This window comes from Nerophis lumbriciformis, linkage group LG09 (genome assembly GCF_033978685.3).
Source record: "Nerophis lumbriciformis linkage group LG09, RoL_Nlum_v2.1, whole genome shotgun sequence".
Classification (NCBI taxonomy): domain Eukaryota; kingdom Metazoa; phylum Chordata; class Actinopteri; order Syngnathiformes; family Syngnathidae; genus Nerophis; species Nerophis lumbriciformis.
Genome location: NC_084556.2, coordinates 9867287 through 9886815, shown reverse-complemented (window position 1 = coordinate 9886815; position 19529 = coordinate 9867287). Strand labels below are relative to the sequence as shown.

The following is a 19529-nucleotide window of genomic DNA, read 5'->3' as shown; positions in this document are numbered from 1 at the left end:
TAAATGCTTTTAAATGTAATATCGGAAATTATTGGTATCGTTTTTTTTTATTATCGGAATCGTTTTTTTTACATTTTTTTAATTTTTTAATTTTTTTATTAAATCAACATAAAAAACACAAGATACACTTACAATTAGTACACCAACCCCAAAAAACTCCCTCCCCCATTCACACAAAAGGGTTGTTTCTTTCTGTTATTAATATTCTGGTTCCTACATTATATATCAATACAGTCTGCAAGGGATACAGTCCGTAAGCACACATGATTGTGCGTGCTGCTGGTCCACTAATAGTACTAACCTTTAACAGTTAATTTTACTCATTTTCATTAATTACTAGTTTCTATGTAACTGTTTTTATATTGTTTGACTTTCTTTTTTATTCAAGAAAATGTTTTTAATTTATTTATCTTATTTTTGTATTTTTTTTAAAAAGGACCTTATCTTCACCATACCTGGTTGTCCAAATTAGGCATAATAATGTGTTGATTCCACGACTGTATATATCAGTATCGGTTGATATCGATATCGGTAATTAAGGGTTTGGTCAATATCGGAATATCGGCAAAAAGCCATTACCGGACATCCCTAATTATTTCTTATGAGTTAATTGCATTGAAATTCATACATCGTATGTCATCAGGTGTACTTAAAATTACGTCCAAGGAGTGTATTTTAGTCCTCCTGTTGCAACCTCATTTTCACAATTCAACTCTTATTGAATTTTTTGGGGTGCGAGAAGCCAATTACGTCCAAACAAGCGAGACGCAGCCATGTGGAAAATCGAATAATTCATTTCATCAAAACAAGGCAACGCTATACGCCAAAAAGCCCCATCATTTTTATTTGTCAGTAAGGAGCAGAATTAGTCAGTTGTGTACTTTTGCTCTTTGTTATTATTTAATGTAGTCATTATTTGTGTAAAAAAAAAAAGCCTGCTTTCCCATTAGAGATAATTACATAGTGAAACATGGTTTTACTCGTCATGGATTTATCAGAATATTTGCTGCCTAAATGGAAGCGCTGCCTGTAGTCCACTTGTCTCATCAGCACCTTCATTCTGCTGCACTGAATTGCACAAGAACTTGAAGTTGTTTGTTCCCCAGCCCTGAGTGACTCCTACCTCCAGGTGGACCGACCATTCAGTAAAATGCTCAGCTCGTAATTGTGCCCAATAAGAGCTATTTTAGATTATAGGCTGCCCGCAGACAATTCAGTCATAAGGTGGTGGGGGGCTTGTTTGTTCAGGAGGAAGCTGGATCAGGAAAAGGGTTGTTAGCTTTGTTGACCTTTCAGCACGGAAATCCATTAAAATTATATCTTTTTTTTTTTAGCACTTATCTTTTGGTTATGCTCTTTAAAAAAAAATGATGCCGCCGTGCTTTTATCAGTGAGGGTTCGTCCTGTTTGTTGGTTGTGTGCATGCTACATTTTTTGGGGAAAATATGAAAGTATAATGCATTTGAAACCTTGTTTGTAATGTGGTACCCTAGTTTTCATACACTGTGTTTCGTATTATTTGTTTTTTTAGCAAAAAAAAAGAGCCACAATTTGAAGTGAAGTGAATTATATTTTATATAGCGCTTTTCTCTAGTGACTCAAAGCGCTTTACATAGTCAAATACATTTGCCTTTGTTTTTGTCTGCCATCTGAGTGATTGTACGGCTGAACGTTCCGCATAAAAACTTGTCTGTTTGCCATCAATAAAGTTGTATTTGTCATAATGAGGGGGTTTTGGCATCTTACTGCGACGATTGTTCTCCCAGGAAGCAAACTGACTTTTCCGGACAAAGGTAGCAGGTAGGAACATATTTATTAATTAATAAATCCTACACAGGACAAAAGTCAGGAACTAAAACAAAAGGAAAGCGTACCGATTGCACGAGAGGCTAAGGGACATAAAACTTAAAACAGAAAACATACGCTAACACTTAGCCTGAACTATGGACATGAAACAAACAACACTTACTTTGGCAAGAAACGAGAAGCATGAACTAAAGGGGAACATTATCACAATTTCAGAATGGTTAAAACCATTAAAAATCAGTTCCCAGTGGCTTATTATATTTTTCGAAGTTTTTTTCAAAATTTTACCCATCACGCAATATCCCTAAAAAAAGCTTCAAAGTGCCTGATTTTAACCATCGTTATAAACACCCGTCCATTTTCCTGTGACGTCACATAGTGAAGCCAACACAAACAAACATGGCGGAAAGAACAGCAAGCTATAGCGACATTAGCTCGGATTCAGACTCGGATTTCAGCGGCTTAAGCGATTCAACAGATTACGCATGTATTGAAACGGATGGTTGTAGTGTGGAGGCAGGTAGCGAAAACGAAATTGAAGAAGAAACTGAAGCTATTGAGCCATATCGGTTTCAACCGTATGCAAGCGAAACCGACGAAAACGACACGACAGCCAGCGACACGGGAGAAAGCGAGGACGAATTCGGCGATCGCCTTCTAACCAACGATTGGTATGTGTTTGTTTGGCATTAAAGGAAACTAACAACTATGAACTAGGTTTGCAGCATATGCAATACATTTGGCAACAACATACACTTTGAGAGTGCAGACAGCCCAATTTTCATCAATTAATATATTCTGTAGACATACCCTCATCCGCGCTCTTTTCCTGAAAGCTGATCTGTCCAGTTTTGGAGTTGATGTCAGCAGGCCAGGGAAGCTAGGGTCGATAGGGGGTTTAGCTCGCTCGTCTGCGGGAACAAACTGCCGCCATTGCTTGCCGTGCTACCGAGGTCCTTTGTCCCTGAATTGCTCACACACTCCGGCAGATTCAATGGAGGTCTGGCGGCAGATTTCTTTGACTTTATTGTTGGAAATGCATCTGCTTTGAGTGTCGCAGGATATCCACACATTCTTGCCATCTCTGTCGTAGCATAGCTTTCGTCGGTAAAGTGTGCGGAACAAACGTCCAATTTCTTGCCACTTTCGCATCTTTGGGCCACTGGTGCAACTTGAATCCGTCACTGTTCGTGTTGTTACACCCTCCGACAACACACCGACGAGGCATGATGTCTCCAAGGTACGGAAAACAGTTGAAAAAACGGAAAATAACAGAGCTGATTTGACTCGGTGTTTGAGAAAATGGCGGATTGCTTTCCGATGTGACGCCACGTTGTGACGTCATCGCTCCGAGAGCGAATATTAGAAAGGCGTTTAATTCGCCAAAATTCACCCATTTAGAGTTCGGAAATCGGTTAAAAAAATATATGGTCTTTTTTCTGCAACATCAAGGTATATATTGACGCTTACATAGGTCTGGTGATAATGTTCCCCTATGAAACAATCAGCATGAACTATGGTATCTCCAGAAAACAAGCAATGACACCAGGACGACTAACTGGCAAAGAAAGGCTTAAATACTGGTCTCTTGATTCGAGACAGGTGTGACCCAAACGCAAGAGGCAGGGGAAAATCATAAGTCGTCATGGAAACTAAAACAAACAGGAACTAATTGAGTCTTAAACTAACAGAAAATAACAAAAAGCATGATCCAGATCATGACAGTATTGTTATGATTAAACAATTTGTTTTACAAATACCGTATTTTCCGGACCATAGGGTGCACCGGATTTTAAGGCCGATGATTGGTCTGTTTTTTTAATATCTTTTTTCATATGTAAGGCGCACCGGATTATAGGGCGCAATAAAGGATTCATATCATTATAATTTTTTTCTAAACGGAGAACACTTCCTTGTGGTCTACATAACATGTAATGGTGGTTATTTGGTCAAAATGTTGCACATATTATGTTTTACAGATCATCTTCAAGTCACTTTCTGACAGTCATTTCAGGATGCGCCGTTTTGTGGGCGGTTTTATTTACGTGGCTCACCTGGCTAAACATGGCGTGCAAAACACTATTCCGTTTGCAATCGATAAAGTTGTACTGTTATGATTAAAATATTGTATTTATGATGAAACTTTTTACAATGAGATTATAACCAAGTCATACTGCAGTAACAATTTTTACCTTAATGAGAAGACGGAAATGAAGATGTTTGCCAAAATTGCCTGTTGGTTATCATTCGGCGAAACGCTGTGCAGAAAAAAATAGTCCGCTGATTTTTTTTAAATTTACAATAAACACTTTTACAAGGACATTAGAACCAAGTCAGTGTATTAAAGTTTCTAATTTTATGAGTAAAGACGTAAACAAACATTTTCTCCGAAGTGGCCCGTTTTCGTAGAGTGTCTCGGTAATTGTACGGCGAAACATTGCGTGTAAAAAATAAATAAAATTCATCATAAAAATAATAGTTTAAATTAATAAAAGAATCGTCAGTTTGCCACCGATAAAGTTAACAATTTTACAAATTATAACAAAGCAATACTATATGATTTCTAATTCATGGGTAAAAAGTCGTAATGTCATGAGTGATTTTGTGAGGAAAAACGTTTAACAGAAAATAAGTCATATTATACCATTAGTGTCTTTTTTAAGAGAAATAAGTTGTAATTTCGCAAGAAACAAATAACTTATTTGAATTTGCAACTTTATTGTAATATCAGATCATTCTGGTAAAATAACCCTTTTATTTATTATCACTTAAAACTGTTCAATTCCAGTTAATTCATGATTTTACTGTACTTATTGTATTTTTTAGAAATACGACATTAATACTACATCTTAGCAATCATTACTATTTTATTCTTTTAAAATGATGGCATTTTTCATGTAGTCATTGTACTGCACTTTAAAGGCCTACTTATACCCACTACTACCGACCACACAGTCTGATAGTTTATACATCAATGATGAAATCTTAACATTGCAACACATGCCAATACGGCCGGGTTAGCTTACTAAAGTGCAATTTTAAATTTTGCGCGAAATATCCTGCTGAAAACGTCTCGGTATGATGACGCCTGCGCGTGACGTCACGTATTGTAGAGGACATTTTGGGACAGCATGGTGGCCAGCTATTAAGTCGTCTGTTTTCATCGCAAAATTCCACAGTATTCTGGACATCTGTGTTGGTGAATCTTTTGCAATTTGTTCAATGAACAATGGAGACAGCAAAGAAGAAAGCTGTAGGTGGGAAGCGGTGTATTGCGGCAGGTATTGTGCCGGATAACGCACTCCCGCCGTAGAATGCACCCCCTGACTGTTGTGCCGGATAACACAGCCGGTGTTTCATTGTTTACATTCCCGAAAGATGACAGTCAAGCTTTACCATTGGCCTGTGGAGAACTGGGACAACAGAGACTCTTACCAGGAGGACTTTGAGCTGGATACGCAGACGCGGTACCGTGAGTACGCATGCAGTTGCGGCTTCCAAACATTTGATCGTTTGCCCGTACGTGCGTGCCGCTATGTGCATGTCACGTACGTAACTTTGGGGACTGTGTGGAAATATATGTACTGTATGAACTTTGGGGAGGTGAACGGTACTTTGGGATGTGGGATTGAGTGTGTTGTGCAGGTGTTTGAGTTGTATTGGCGGGTTATATGGACGGGAGTGGGGAGGTGTTTGTTATGCGGGATTAATTTGTGGCATATTAAATATAAGCTTGGTTGTGTTGTGGCTAATAGAGTATTGTGTTTATTTACTGTTTTAGTCATTCCCAGCTGAATATCAGGTCCCACCCGCCTCTCACAGCATCTTCCCTATCTGAATCGCTCCCACTGCCCTCTAGTCCTTCACTCTCACTTTCCTCATCCACGAATCTTTCATCCTCGCTCAAATTAATGGGGAAATCGTCGCTTTCTCGGTCCGAATCGCTCTCGCTGCTGGTGGCCATGATTGTAAACAATGTGCGGATGTGAGGAGCTCCACAACCTGTGACGTTACGCGCATATCGTCTGCTACTTCCGGTACAGGCAAGGCTTTTTTATCAGCGACCAAAAGTTGCGAACTTTATCGTCGATGTTCTCTACTAAATCCTTTCAGCAAAAATATGGCAATATCGCGAAATGAATGGACCTGCTATCCCCGTTTAAATAAGAAAATCACATTTCAGTAGGCTTTTAACAGGGAAACACTTTATTCTCATAATATTTCCGTGTATTAAGTGTAATTATTTGAATACAATTGTAAGTGATACTTGTAAAATTACAACTGTCTTGGGTATTCCTTTGTATTTTCCAACATTTTGTAATTTGTGTGTTTTTTTTGTTTTTTTTTAAGAGTTCCTGCTATTGAATGAAAAAAACACATGCCTAAAGGAATATGAGGACCAATCTTAGTCTCACCAGTAAAGTCACCTGCAAAAGATAGCATGTGCGTCCCCTTTAATGTGTTTGGGATGTTTCCCTTCCTTTCTAATGTGCGGGCAAATGTATTAAAACGTCATCGCGCTTGCGTGTGCCACAACACGCACTTCAACATGCTGGATTTGATTTATGTAGATCTCGTAGTCAAGCCCCTGCTGTGAAGTGGACCTCATGCTTTATTCATAACTAACGCCTCGTGTGTGTGTAGGTGTATGTGTATGAGTGTGTCGTACGCTGTATTATTAGTGTCTGAGTCAATACAGGCCCAGATGGACTGACACTGTGAGAGAGTCTGCATAAAAGCCACAGGCGGGACACTTGAGTCGAAGTCCCGTGTCTCAAAGAAAGAATGTTGTCCCTGGAAACTACATATAACATGGCATTATTGAAAATATACTTATGGGTTTGGGTACAAGGGTTTTAGGTTGACCCTTGAGAAATAACAGAGGGCTCCTGTCATACAGAGGATCTTTGAGTAAAGTAGGTCCTTAAAAACATCAGGTCTGCCTTATAAAGGATCTTTGACTAGTGTTTTTGCAGTGGGTTTTAAAAACAACAGACCTGGCATACAAAGGATCTTTAAATAGCTTTTTCCACAGCGAGTTGTAAAAACAACCGAGGGGTCATGTCATATAGACCAGTGCTTCTCAAACCTTTTTCCACCAAGTAACACCTCAGAAAACACTTAGCTTTTTAAGTACCAGCATGATGACTAACATTAAAATACAGTAGGCCTAAGTATTCATAAAAAACAAGACAGAGATTTTATTTAACAAGAATATTTTTTGGGGCCACTGTAACATTACACAGTTTGAACAGTAACACTGTTTTAATATAGGAAAATAAAATACGGTACTTAAATAAGGATTTAAAACTGTTTACTAATTAGTACCAATATTTTGATATCGGGTACTAAAATGTATTTCGATACTTGTTGGTACTTTTCGATCCATCCATCCATCCATTTTCTACCGCTTATTCCCTTTGGGGTCGCGGGGGGCGCTGGAGCCTATCTCAGCTACAATCGGGCAGAAGGCGGGGTACACCCTGGACAAGTCGCCACCTCATCGCAGGGCCAACACAGATAGACAGACAACATTCACACTCACATTCACACACTAGGGCCAATTTAGTGTTGCCAATCAACTTATCCCCAGGTGCATGTCTTTGGAAGTGGGAGGAAGCCGGAGTACCCGGAGGGAACCCACGCAGTCACGGGGAGGACATGCAAACTCCACACAGAAAGATCCCGAGCCCGGGATTGAACCCAAGACTACTCAGGACCTTCGTATTGTGAGGCAGATGCACTAACCCCTCTGCCACCGTGAAGCCCGGTACTTTTCGATACTTTTCTAAATAAAGGGGACCACAAAAAATTGCATGATGGCTTTATTTTACCGGTACTTTTTAGAGGCGGTACAGTACAGAATATGATTCATTAGTATCACGGTTAGGATGTCCGATAATGGCTTTTTGCCGATATCCGATATTCCGATATTGTCCAACTCTTTAATTACCGATACCGATATCAACCGATATATACAGTCGTGGAATTAACACATTATTATGCCTAATTTGTACAACCAGGTAGGGTTAAGATAAGGTATTTCTTTTAAAATAAAATAAAATAAAATAAGATAAATAAATTAAAAACATTTTCTTGAATAAAAAAGAAAGTAAAACAATATAAAAACAGTTACATAGAAACTAGTAATTAATGAAAATGAGTAAAATTAACTGTTAAAGGTTAGTACTATTAGTGGACCAGTAGCACGCACAATCATGTGTGCTTACGGACTGTATCCCTTGCAGACTGTATTGATATATATTGATATATAATGTAGGAACCAGAATATTAATAACAGAAAGAAACAACTCTTTTGTGTGAATGAGTGTAAATGGGGGAGGGAGGTTTTTTGGGTTGGTGCACTAATTGTAAGTGTATGTTTTTTATGTTGATTTAATTAAAAACAAAAACAAAACAAAACAAAAAAACAAACAAAAATGATACCGATAATAAATAAACCGATACCGATAATTTCCGATATTACATTTTAACGCATTTATCGGCCGATAATATCGGCAGGCCGATATCTATCATCTCTAATCACGGTACTATACTAATACCGCTATACCGTACAACCGTAGTACCAGTACACAGTTTAAGAATCACTGATATAAACAATCTTTGACTCGCATTTTTAGAACTGGTCCTTAAAAACAGCAGCCATGGCATCAAAAAGATCTTTGACAAGGTTTTTTTTTCAATAGTAGGTTCAAAAACAGCAGAGGACTCCTGTTATTTATACGATCTTTGACTCACGTTTTTGGTGCGGGTCCTTAAAAGGGAACTGCAATTTTTTTTTTTGATTTTGATTGATCGTTCACAATCATTATGAGAGACAAGAAGACACACGTTTTTGGTTTTTTTTTCAGCTTGCTAACTTATAAAAATCGTCTCTTTCTAGGTGGCTAGCAATACAGCTAATGAGAGCAATAAATTCAACCTGTATGAAAAACCGTCAACAATGCATCATTTACGTTCTGTAACCTGTATAATAACCAAGCTGTAGCGACATTGTTTAAGGGATCTCTTTTTCTAGCGTAGTAACACATCGGCGTGCTTCGGTATTAGCCGGAAAAGCTAACTACGGCAAGAGATAAACTAGTTTCTACAACAACACGAAACGCTTTTGGGCTTGAAATGCACAACACTTTGTACTGATTGAAAAACAAGAGATGCGTTAAAATGTAATATCGGAAATTATCGGTATCGTTTTTTTTTTTATCGGTATCGTTTTTTTATATATTTTTTTTATTATCCATCCATCCATCCATCTTCTTCCGCTTATCCGAGGTCGGGTCGCGGGGGCAGCAGCCTAAGCAGGGAAGCCCAGACTTCCCTCTCCCCAGCCACTTCGTCCAGCTCTTCCTGTGGGACCCCGAGACGTTCCCAGGCCAGCCGGGAGACATAGTCTTCCCAACGTGTCCTGGGTCTTCCCCGCGGCCTCCTACCGGTCGGACGTGCCCTAAACACCTCCCTAGGGAGGCGTTCGGGTGGCATCCTGACCAGATGCCCGAACCACCTCATCTGGCTCCTCTCGATGTGGAGGAGCAGCGGCTTTACTTTGAGCTCCTCCCGGATGGCAGAGCTTCTCACCCTATCTCTAAGGGAGAGCCCCGCCACCCGGCGGAGGAAACTCATTTCAGCCGCTTGTACCCGTGATCTTGTCCTTTCGGTCATAACCCAAAGCTCATGACCATAGGTGAGGATGGGAACGTAGATCGACCGGTAAATTGAGAGCTTTGCCTTCCGGCAAAAATCAAAATCAACACAAAAAACACAGGATACACTTACAATTAGTGCACCAACCCAAAAAACCTCCCTCCCCCATTTACACTAATTCACACTCATTCACACAAAAGGGTTATTTCTTTCTGTTATTAATATTCTGGTTCCTACATTATATATCAATATATATCAATACAGTCTGCAAGGGATACAGTCCGTAAGCACACATGATTGTGCGTGCTGCTGGTCCACTAATAGTACTAACCTTTAACAGTTAATTTTACTAATTTTCATTAATTACTAGTTTCTATGTAACTGTTTTTATATTATTTTACTTTCTTTTTTATTCAAGAAAATGTTTTTAATTTATTTATCTTATTTTATTTTATTAATTTTTTTTCAAAAAGTACCTTATCTTCACCATACCTGGTTGTCCAAATTAGGCATAATAATGTGTTAATTCCATGACTGTATATATCGGTTGATATCGGTATCGGTAATTAAAGAGTTGGACAATATCGGAATATCGGATATCGACAAAAAGCCATTATCGTTTTAGTTCTTACAGTATATTCCACAAAACAGCAGAGTGCTCCTGACTTATAGAAGATATTTGACTGTTGTTTTTAGATAAGGTCCTTAACTGGATTGTGAAAGACCTTTGACTTGCGTTTTTGCAGTATAGGTCCCAAAATCCACAGAGCTTTTTGTCATAAAAAATATATTTGACTGGTGTTTCAAAAACAGCATGCCTGAGACATAAAGGGTCTTTTAACGAGTGTTTTTACGGTCGGCCCTTAAAAACAACATAGCACTCATGTCCTACACAGTCGAGGGTCTTTAACAAGGACCGTGTTAAAGACCCTCGACTGTATAGGGAGAGTGGCCGTGCCAGCAACCTGAGGGTTCCTGGTTCGATCCCCACCTTCTACCAACCTTGTCACGTCACTTCACCCTTGCTCCTGATGGGTCGTGGTTAGGGCCTTGCATGGCAGCTCCCGCCATCAGTGTGTGAATGTGTGTGTGAATGGGTGAATGTGTCAAAGCGCTTTGAGTACCTTGAAGGTAGAAAAGCGCTATACAGGTATAACCCATTTACCATTTATCCTTTACCCCAGTGGTTCTCAACCTTTTTTCAGTGATGTACCTGTGAATTTTTTTCAAAATTCAAGTACCCCCTAATCAGAGCAAAACATTTTTGGTTGAAAAAAAGAGATAAAGAAGTAAAATTTAGCACTATGTCATCTGTTTCTGATTTATTAAATTATATAACAGTGCAAAATATTGCTCATTTGTAGTGGTCTTTCTTGAACTATTTGGAAAAAGATATATAAAAATAACTAAAAACTTGTTGAAAAATAAACAAGTGATTCAATTATAAATAAAGATTTCTACACATAGAAGTAATCATCAACTTAAAGTGCCCTCTTTGGGGATTGTAATAGAGATCCATCTGGAATCATGAGCTTAATTCTAAACATTTCTTCACAAAAAAACAAATCTTTAACATCAATATTTATGGAACATGTCCACAAAAAATATAGCTGTCAACACTGAATATTGCATTGTTGCATTTCTTTTCACAGTTCTTTTTGACAGACATTTCAGTGAGGGTCAAACCATCATGGCATGGGGGAAACTCTGGGTTTATGGTAATGAATGGAATAGCCTACTTGATTTGATGTTCAGTTTATGAACTTACATTCATATTTTGTTGAAGTATTATTCAATAAATATATTTATAAAGGATTTTTGAATTGTTGCTATTTTTAGAATATTTAAAAAAAATCTCACGTACCCCTTGGCATACCTTCAAGTACCCCCAGGGGTACGCGTACCCCCATTTGAGAACCACTGCTTTACCCTATGTGCTGTGTTTTTGTCCACAGTTTGCAGGTAAGCGTAAGAAAAGCGGACTTACGATGGTGAAGTTCATGACCTTAAGGATCCAGATGGTGAGTGCCAGGTTGATGAGGATGAGGATCATCAGCAGCAGCACGAAGAAGTAAAGGCAGCGTTTCCTCCAGCCGTAGATTCCCACTTTGTACACTTGTGGTTTGTCTGAAGTCTGGACATTGTTCCTATGACTGCACTGTTCCTGGGTCATCTGGTTAAGGACACAGAGGGAGGAGGGCAGTCAGCACATGCTTGTAATTACAAAGCGGGCGCTTCCATTACACCACATTAGCGGCCGCATTATGCAAATGACTTCAACTCGGCTGCCTAATTGATTCGACAGCCTCGTAAATCGGAGCGACTTTTGGTCCTGGTGGACGGCGGACCCCGCGTTGAATCTCAGCAGCTGGCATCGAGAGGACTCGTTGGGGCTTCTTGTTGACGTTTCGAGCTAATTAGCCCTTGACACGTGAATCCTGCGTTACGTGAGCCAAGATGTTTTGCTGGCTATATGTACTAAGTAAACTTCAGTAAATATTCTTCAAAATGGATGTTATGTTTGTTGTCTTCTCCCTGCCTTCTCTATTGGTTTTTCAGTTTCTTCCCCAGTCTTTTGTCCCCAACGAGGCACACCTGCTGCTAATCACTTCCTGGTAGCATTTAAGCGCGTCTCCACCAGCTGGTCCCTGACGGTTATTGTTCCTGAACTCCGCTCTGACATGTGCTACCTTGATTCAGCTTCCCTGGTATGTTGCCTTCGCATATTTCTGTAGTTTGACCTCGTTGTGTTTTTGTTTTCCTAGCCACCTTGTTTTGAGAGGACTAGTTTTTGCCACGCTGTGTGCGTCCTGACTTTTGCTCCGCCAACCTCTGAAAGAGACTACTTTTGTTATATTTCCCATGGTGTGCACTTTTGCCCCATCACCCTTAGTTACCATTTTTGGACTTATTAAATATTTGTATTTGTTATCGTGTACTAGTGATGGGTTGATGAGGCGTCATGAAGCGTTTTGACACATTGCAAAACTGTATTGATACTGTGTCGATACTGTGTCACTAAATACTGACATCTGCTGGACATTAAAAATCCCTACAGGCAACCTATGGACCGACTCAACTGACACTGATTTTATGCCCTAGTACAGGGGTCACCAACCTTTTTGAAACCAAAAACTACTTCTTGGGTACTGATTAATGCGAAGGGCTACCAGTTTGATACACACTTAAATAAATACATATATTGTCATCTGTGGCCCTGCGATGAGGTGGCGACTTGTCCAGGGTGTACCCCGCCTTCCGCCCGATTGTAGCTGAGATAGGCTCCAGCGCCCCCCGCGACCCCAAAGGGAATAAGCGGTAGAAAATGGATGGATGGATGGATTGTCATCTGTAAGTTACACGTAAGTGTGATTTAAACAAGAATAGCTAAATAAATAAATGTGTATATATATTAAAAAAAATGGGTATTTCTGTCCGTCATTCTGTCGTACATTTTTTTTTCCTTTTACAGAAGGTTTTTTGTAGAGAATAAATGATGAAAAAAACACTTAATTGGACGGTTTAAAAGAGGAGAAAACACGAAAAAATTAAAATAAAATTTTGAAACATAGTGTATCTTCAATTTCGACTCTTTAAAATTCAAAATTCAACCGACAAAAAGAAGAGAAAAACTAGCTAATTTGAATCTTTTTGAAAAAATTAAAAAAAGAATTTATGGAACATCAGTAATTTTTCCTGATTAAGATACATTTTTTAATTTTGATGACATGTTTTAAATTGGTTAAAATCCAATCTGCACTTTGTTAGAATATTTAACAAATTGGACCAAGCTATATTTCTAACAAAGACAAATCAGTGTTTCTTCTAGATTTTCCAGAACAAAAATTTTAAAAGAAATTCAAAATACTTTGAAATAAGATTTAAATTTGATTCTACAGATTTTCTAGATTTGCCAGAATAATTTTTTGGAATTTTAATCATAGTAAGTTTGAAGAAATATTTCACAAATATTCTTCGTCGAAAAACCAGAAGCTAAAATATGTATTATTCTTTACAATAATAAAACTTTTTTTTTTTACTTGAACATTGATTTAAATTGTCAGGAAAGAAGAGGAATAAATTTAAAAGGTAAAAAGGTATATTTGTTTAAAAATCCTAAAATCATTTTTAAGGTTGTATTTTTTCTCTAAAATTGTATTTCTAAAAGTAATAAGAAGCAAAGTAAAAAATAAATGAATTTATTTAAACAAGTGAAGACCCATCCATCCATCTATTTCCTACCGCTTATTCCAAGTGAAGACCAAGTCTTTAAAATATTTTCTTGGATTTTCAAATTCTATTTGAGTTTTGTCTCTTTTAGAATTAAAAATGTCGAGCAAAGCGAGACCAGCTTGCTAGTAAATAAATACAATTTAAAAAAATAGAGGCAGCTCACTGGTAAGTGCTGCTCTTTGAGCTATTTTTAGAACAGGCCAGCGGGCGACTGATCTGGTCCTTACGGGCTACCTGGTGACCGCGGGCACCACGTTGGTGACCCCTGCCCTAGTATATACAATAATAATATAAACCAAGTCATTGTATTTCATTTAGGATTATTTCATATCTTCATTTAAATAAAAATATATTTTTATCTTTTTTAGATACAGTCAATAAATAATGTGAACATGTATCATAACATGGAAATCTAAGAGAACGTGTTGTGGATGATTGTGGACTGGGAATTTTTTTTTATTTAATTTTTTTACACATTTTTATTAAAAAAAAAAAAAAAAAGTTTTTCCGACGAATTACATTTTAGACGATTTCTCTTCTTAGTTATTATTTCTCCGGCTGTAGAAAAGACCCGCTCACAGGGCACAGAGGAGGCGTCAGTGCGACACAGTTCGCGTATCGGTCACGTGACCAAAACAGCTCATGATCGGTCACGTGACTTTCTAAAAGCGGTACGCGCACCGACACAGGGTTTTGCTCTATGAGCTCGACGCATGCGCCGATGCATCGGTGTTGCCGGACCCATCACTATCGTGTACCTTGCCTCCATTCTCTGCATCCCGGGGTCCACCCTTAAACTCTATTCTAACAATGGACATGCCTTGAGGTCAGTAAATGCAACAGTTTGGGTGTTTTGTTTCGCCTCAGTGAGCGTTGTTGTATCATCCGGTTCGGACTTTCTTCCGATTGGCTCCAACAGCCTTTTGGTTGCCACCTGGTGTTTTCGCATACACATTACAGCCTGACGCCGGAATTTTACGTAACGAGGGACAGTATTTGAACCGCTCGGTTTAGCTTTTATTCACAAATGTACTTTTATACTTGACACTGTTTTTATACTTTTGAATCGCGTCTCATTCCCAAATGGAAACCTTTAAAATCAGAGGTGTCAAACTCATTTTAGATCGGAGGCTACATGGAGAAAAATCTATTAATATTATTATTATTATTATTATTGTATTAGAAATGGCAACTGGTGAGCCACGAATGTCCCGTAACAAGACGATAGAGAAAAAAAAGACTACAGACTACAATGGCGGACGGATTTTCCGGGAGACTCCCGAAATTCAGCGCCTCTCCCGAAAGAAATTTTCTCCCGGCCATTTTCTCTCATTTTCCCTCCGGAGCTGGAGGCCACGCCCCCTCCAGCTCCATGCGGACCTGAGTCCAGTGTGCGCACACAAGGAGACAAAGCAGAAGAACGAGACCGTAGTCGAAGAGCGCAGGGGAGACACTTCTCCAGGGCCGATGTATGCTCGGGGCAACACCCTTCACCCTACCCGGCCGTGGGTCTCCACAGCGGACAACTTTAGGGTGAATGATGAGTCCAGCGATTAGTTGCACATCTTGCTTTATTGATTGCTTGCACACAGCCAATCCAACACAAAACCAACTAGTCCCTCCCCGCACTCACGTTACCGCTGCCTCTCTTCTCTCGCCCACACACTCACTGACGTCACTCACCTCACATGCTGTCACCTATTAAAGGGCCACACACACACATACTCTACTCTCATAACACACAGTACAGTTAGAACAACTGTGTTTTCATTACTGTGTATTTGATAGGTGCCATTGCCCCGGAATTGTATTGCATTGTACTTTCAAGTACAACAATGAGTAGATGAGTGTTATGCGTGTGTATATGTGTAAATAAATGAACACTGAAATTCAAGTATAAAATAAATAAATGTATATATAGCTAGAATTCACTGAAAGTCAAGTATTTCATACATATATATATATATATATATATATATATATATATATATATATATATATATATATATATGAAATACTCCAGTTGGTGAATTCTAGCTGTAAATATACTCCTCCCCTCTTAACCACGCCCCCGACCACGCTCCCCACCCCCCACCTCCCGAAATCGGAGGTCTCAAGGTTGGCAAGTATGTAATATTGCGAAACAAAACACCAGATTAAATGTCTGCTAATAGGTGCGGTTCCTTTACACACACCATAATAATACCGTATGTTGAAGAGTACGTCTGACTACTGTAGCCGTAACACGCCGCCAATCAATCAAGCAGTGCAGCTTTGTAGCTTACCAAAGTCGTATTAAAACATTTTGATATATTTTTGAGCGCCGTGTGTAAAGTTCTATGCTTTCAATGGAACATACACCATTTTGGTGTTGTTTACTTGAGTCATATTGCAGTCTACACATATCTCTTATGTTTGACGGCCATCATATTGCAGTCTACACGTATCACTTGTGTGACTGCCATCTACTTGTCACATTTATCATTACACCATGTACCAAATGAAATAGCTTCGAGGTCGGTAAGCACAACCAAAATTGTTCCGTACATTAGGCGCACCGGGTTACAAAGTCGTATTAAAACTTTTGATAGATTTTTGAGCGCTGTGTGTAAAGTTCGATGCTTTCAATGGAACATATACCATTTTGGTGTTGTTTACTTGAGTCATATTGCAGTCTACACATATCTCTTATGTTTGACGGCCATCATATTGCAGTCTACACGTATCACTTGTGTGACTGCCATCTACTTGTCACATTTATCATTACACCATGTACCAAATAAAATAGCTTCGAGGTCGGTAAGCACAACCAAAATTGTTCCGTACATTAGGCGCACCGGGTTACAAAGTCGTATTAAAACTTTTGATAGATTTTTGAGCGCTGTGTGTAAAGTTCAATGCTTTCAATGGAACATATACCATTTTGGTGTTGTTTACTTGAGTCATATTGCAGTCTACACATATCTCTTATGTTTGACGGCCATCATATTGCAGTCTACACGTATCACTTGTGTGACTGCCATCTACTTGTCACATTTATCATTACACCATGTACCAAATGAAATAGCTTCCAGGTCGGTAAGCACAACCAAAATTGTTCCGTACATTAGGCGCACCGGGTTACAAAGTCGTATTAAAACTTTTGATGGATTTTTGAGCGCTGTGTGTAAAGTTCGATGCTTTCAATGGAACATATACCATTTTGGTGTTGTTTACTTGAGTCATATTGCAGTCTACACATATCTCTAATGTTTGACGGCCATCATATTGCAGTCTACACGTATCACTTGTGTGACTGCCATCTACTTGTCACATTTATCATTACACCATGTACCAAATGAAATAGCTTCGAGGTCGGTAAGCACAACCAAAATTGTTCCGTACATTAGGCGCACCGGGTTACAAAGTCGTATTAAAACTTTTGATAGATTTTTGAGCGCTGTGTGTAAAGTTCGATGCTTTCAATGGAACATATACCATTTTGGTGTTGTTTACTTGAGTCATATTGCAGTCTACACATATCTCTTATGTTTGACGGCCATCATATTGCAGTCTACACGTATCACTTGTGTGACTGCCATCTACTTGTCACATTTATCATTACACCATGTACCAAATGAAATAGCTTCCAGGTCGGTAAGCACAACCAAAATTGTTCCGTACATTAGGCGCACCGGGTTACAAAGTCGTATTAAATCTTTTGATAGATTTTTGAGCGCTGTGTGTAAAGTTCGATGCTTTCAATGGAACATATACCATTTTGGTGTTGTTTACTTGAGTCATATTGCAGTCTACACATATCTCTTATGTTTGACGGCCATCATATTGCAGTCTACACGTATCACTTGTGTGACTGCCATCTACTTGTCACATTTATCATTACACCATGTACCAAATAAAATAGCTTCGAGGTCGGTAAGCACAACCAAAATTGTTCCGTACATTAGGCGCACCGGGTTACAAAGTCGTATTAAAACTTTTGATAGATTTTTGAGCGCCGTGTGTAAAGTTCGATGCTTTCAATGGAACATACACCATTTTGGTGTTGTTTACTTGAGTCATATTGCAGTCTACACATATCTCTTATGTTTGACGGCCATCATATTGCAGTCTACACGTATCACTTGTGTGACTGCCATCTACTTGTCACATTTATCATTACACCATGTACCAAATGAAATAGCTTCGAGGTCGGTAAGCACAACCAAAATTGTTCCGTACATTAGGCGCACCGGGTTACAAGGTGCACTGTCGATTTTTGAGAAAATGAAAGGATTTTAAGTGCGCCTTACAGTCCGAAAAATACGGTAAAACATAAATATTTATTTTTCAAAATTTTCTTGAAATCTTGTGCTTTTTTAGGTTAAGGTTATAAGGGAAACCTCAAAACATTGATAGCAAATTCATAAGAACACAAGTTGATTCAATGTCAAGAAAAAAAGTCTAAAAAAAAAAATACAACTTCAATTAAGAATTATGACATTTTAGCGATCATAAAAAAAGCCCGGGAAACCCCTGAGGGACTGACTACTATTTGCACTCAGAAAGCTAAACAGCTCGTGAACGAAAGTTGAACACTGTGACTGTGATTCAGGTTTAACTCCAGGTCGCTGGTGTGAGTGACAGGAAGAAAAGCTGGGCAGTCATTTGGCGTCACCCAAATACAAAATGTCTTACAAAAAAAAAAAGCGTCCGACCGTAGAAAGAGTCATTAGCCTGAACAATTTCGCCAAACTTTTCCACTCAGCTGATCCCATCAAAGCACTAATGCTCTGTTTACCCGCACGTTGTGCCTCGCCGCATTATAAACTGCCCCTGGCCGTCGGCCATCATTTTTGTAGCGCCGCAGAGAGGCGGCCATTGTCCTGGTACTGATCCACCAGCAGTTCATAAAAAGGCCTAATAGGCAGCTGCCTGGCCGCTTGGCAGTCAGCAAGCAGCCAATAACATTTTGTAAAAAACTCCTTTTTCTGTGTAATCAGAGCCAGGCTTTGTTTGGGACCCTGGCTGTCTCCCCACTCTGGTTGGTTGAACGGCACAAACCGGGTCTAATAGTTTGTTTTGTTCCCTCCCAGCAAGCCTTTATTTCACTCAATTAAAATCGGATCAAATCTTATTCTTATTTTTAGCGCTCGAGGCGATACACCAGGGGTAGGGAACCTATGGCTCTCGAGCCAGATGTGGCTCTTTTGATGACTGCATCTGGCTCTCAGATCAATCTTAGCTGACATTGCTTAACACGATAAACCATCCATCCATCTTCTTCCGCTTATCCGAGGTCGGGTCGCGGGGGCAGCATCTAAAGCAGGGAAGCCCAGACTTCCCTCTCCCCAGCCACTTCGTCCAGCTCCTCCCGGGGGATCCCGAGGCGTTCCCAGGCCAGCTGGGAGAGATAGTCTTTCCAGCGTGTCCTGGGTCTTCCCCGTGGCCTAATACAGGTCGGACGTGCCCGAAACACCTTCCTCGGGAGGCATCCTGACCAGATGCCCAAACCACCTCATCTGGCTCCTCTCGATGTGGAGGAGCAGCGGCTTTACTTTGAGCTCCCCCCGGATGACAGAGCTTCTCACCCTATCTCTAAGGGAGAGCCCCGCCACCCGGCGGAGGAAACTCATTTCGGCCTCTTGTACCCGTGATCTTGTCCTTTCGGTCATAACCCAAAGCTCATGACCATAGGTGAGGATGGGAACGTAGATCGACCGGTAAATTGAGAGCTTTGCCTTCCGGCTCAGCTCCTTCTTCACCACAACGGATCGATACAGCGTCCGCATTACTGAAGACGCCGCACCGATCCGCCTGTCGATCTCACGATCCACTCTTCCCTCACT

General features: G+C 39.7%; 1 protein-coding gene across 3 annotated transcripts in view; it reads right to left on the bottom strand.

Moving 5' to 3' along the window:
- The window catches only part of sgcd (sarcoglycan, delta (dystrophin-associated glycoprotein)), a 547116-nt gene that overhangs the window by 178935 nt on the left and 348652 nt on the right, over positions 1–19529 (bottom strand). For all 3 annotated transcript variants that reach the window (XM_061962681.2, XM_061962678.2, XM_061962680.2), the window contains exon 2: positions 11456–11641. In XM_061962681.2, coding sequence (XP_061818665.1) covers positions 11456–11641 — 186 coding nt within the window. The remainder of the gene's footprint in view (positions 1–11455; positions 11642–19529) is intronic.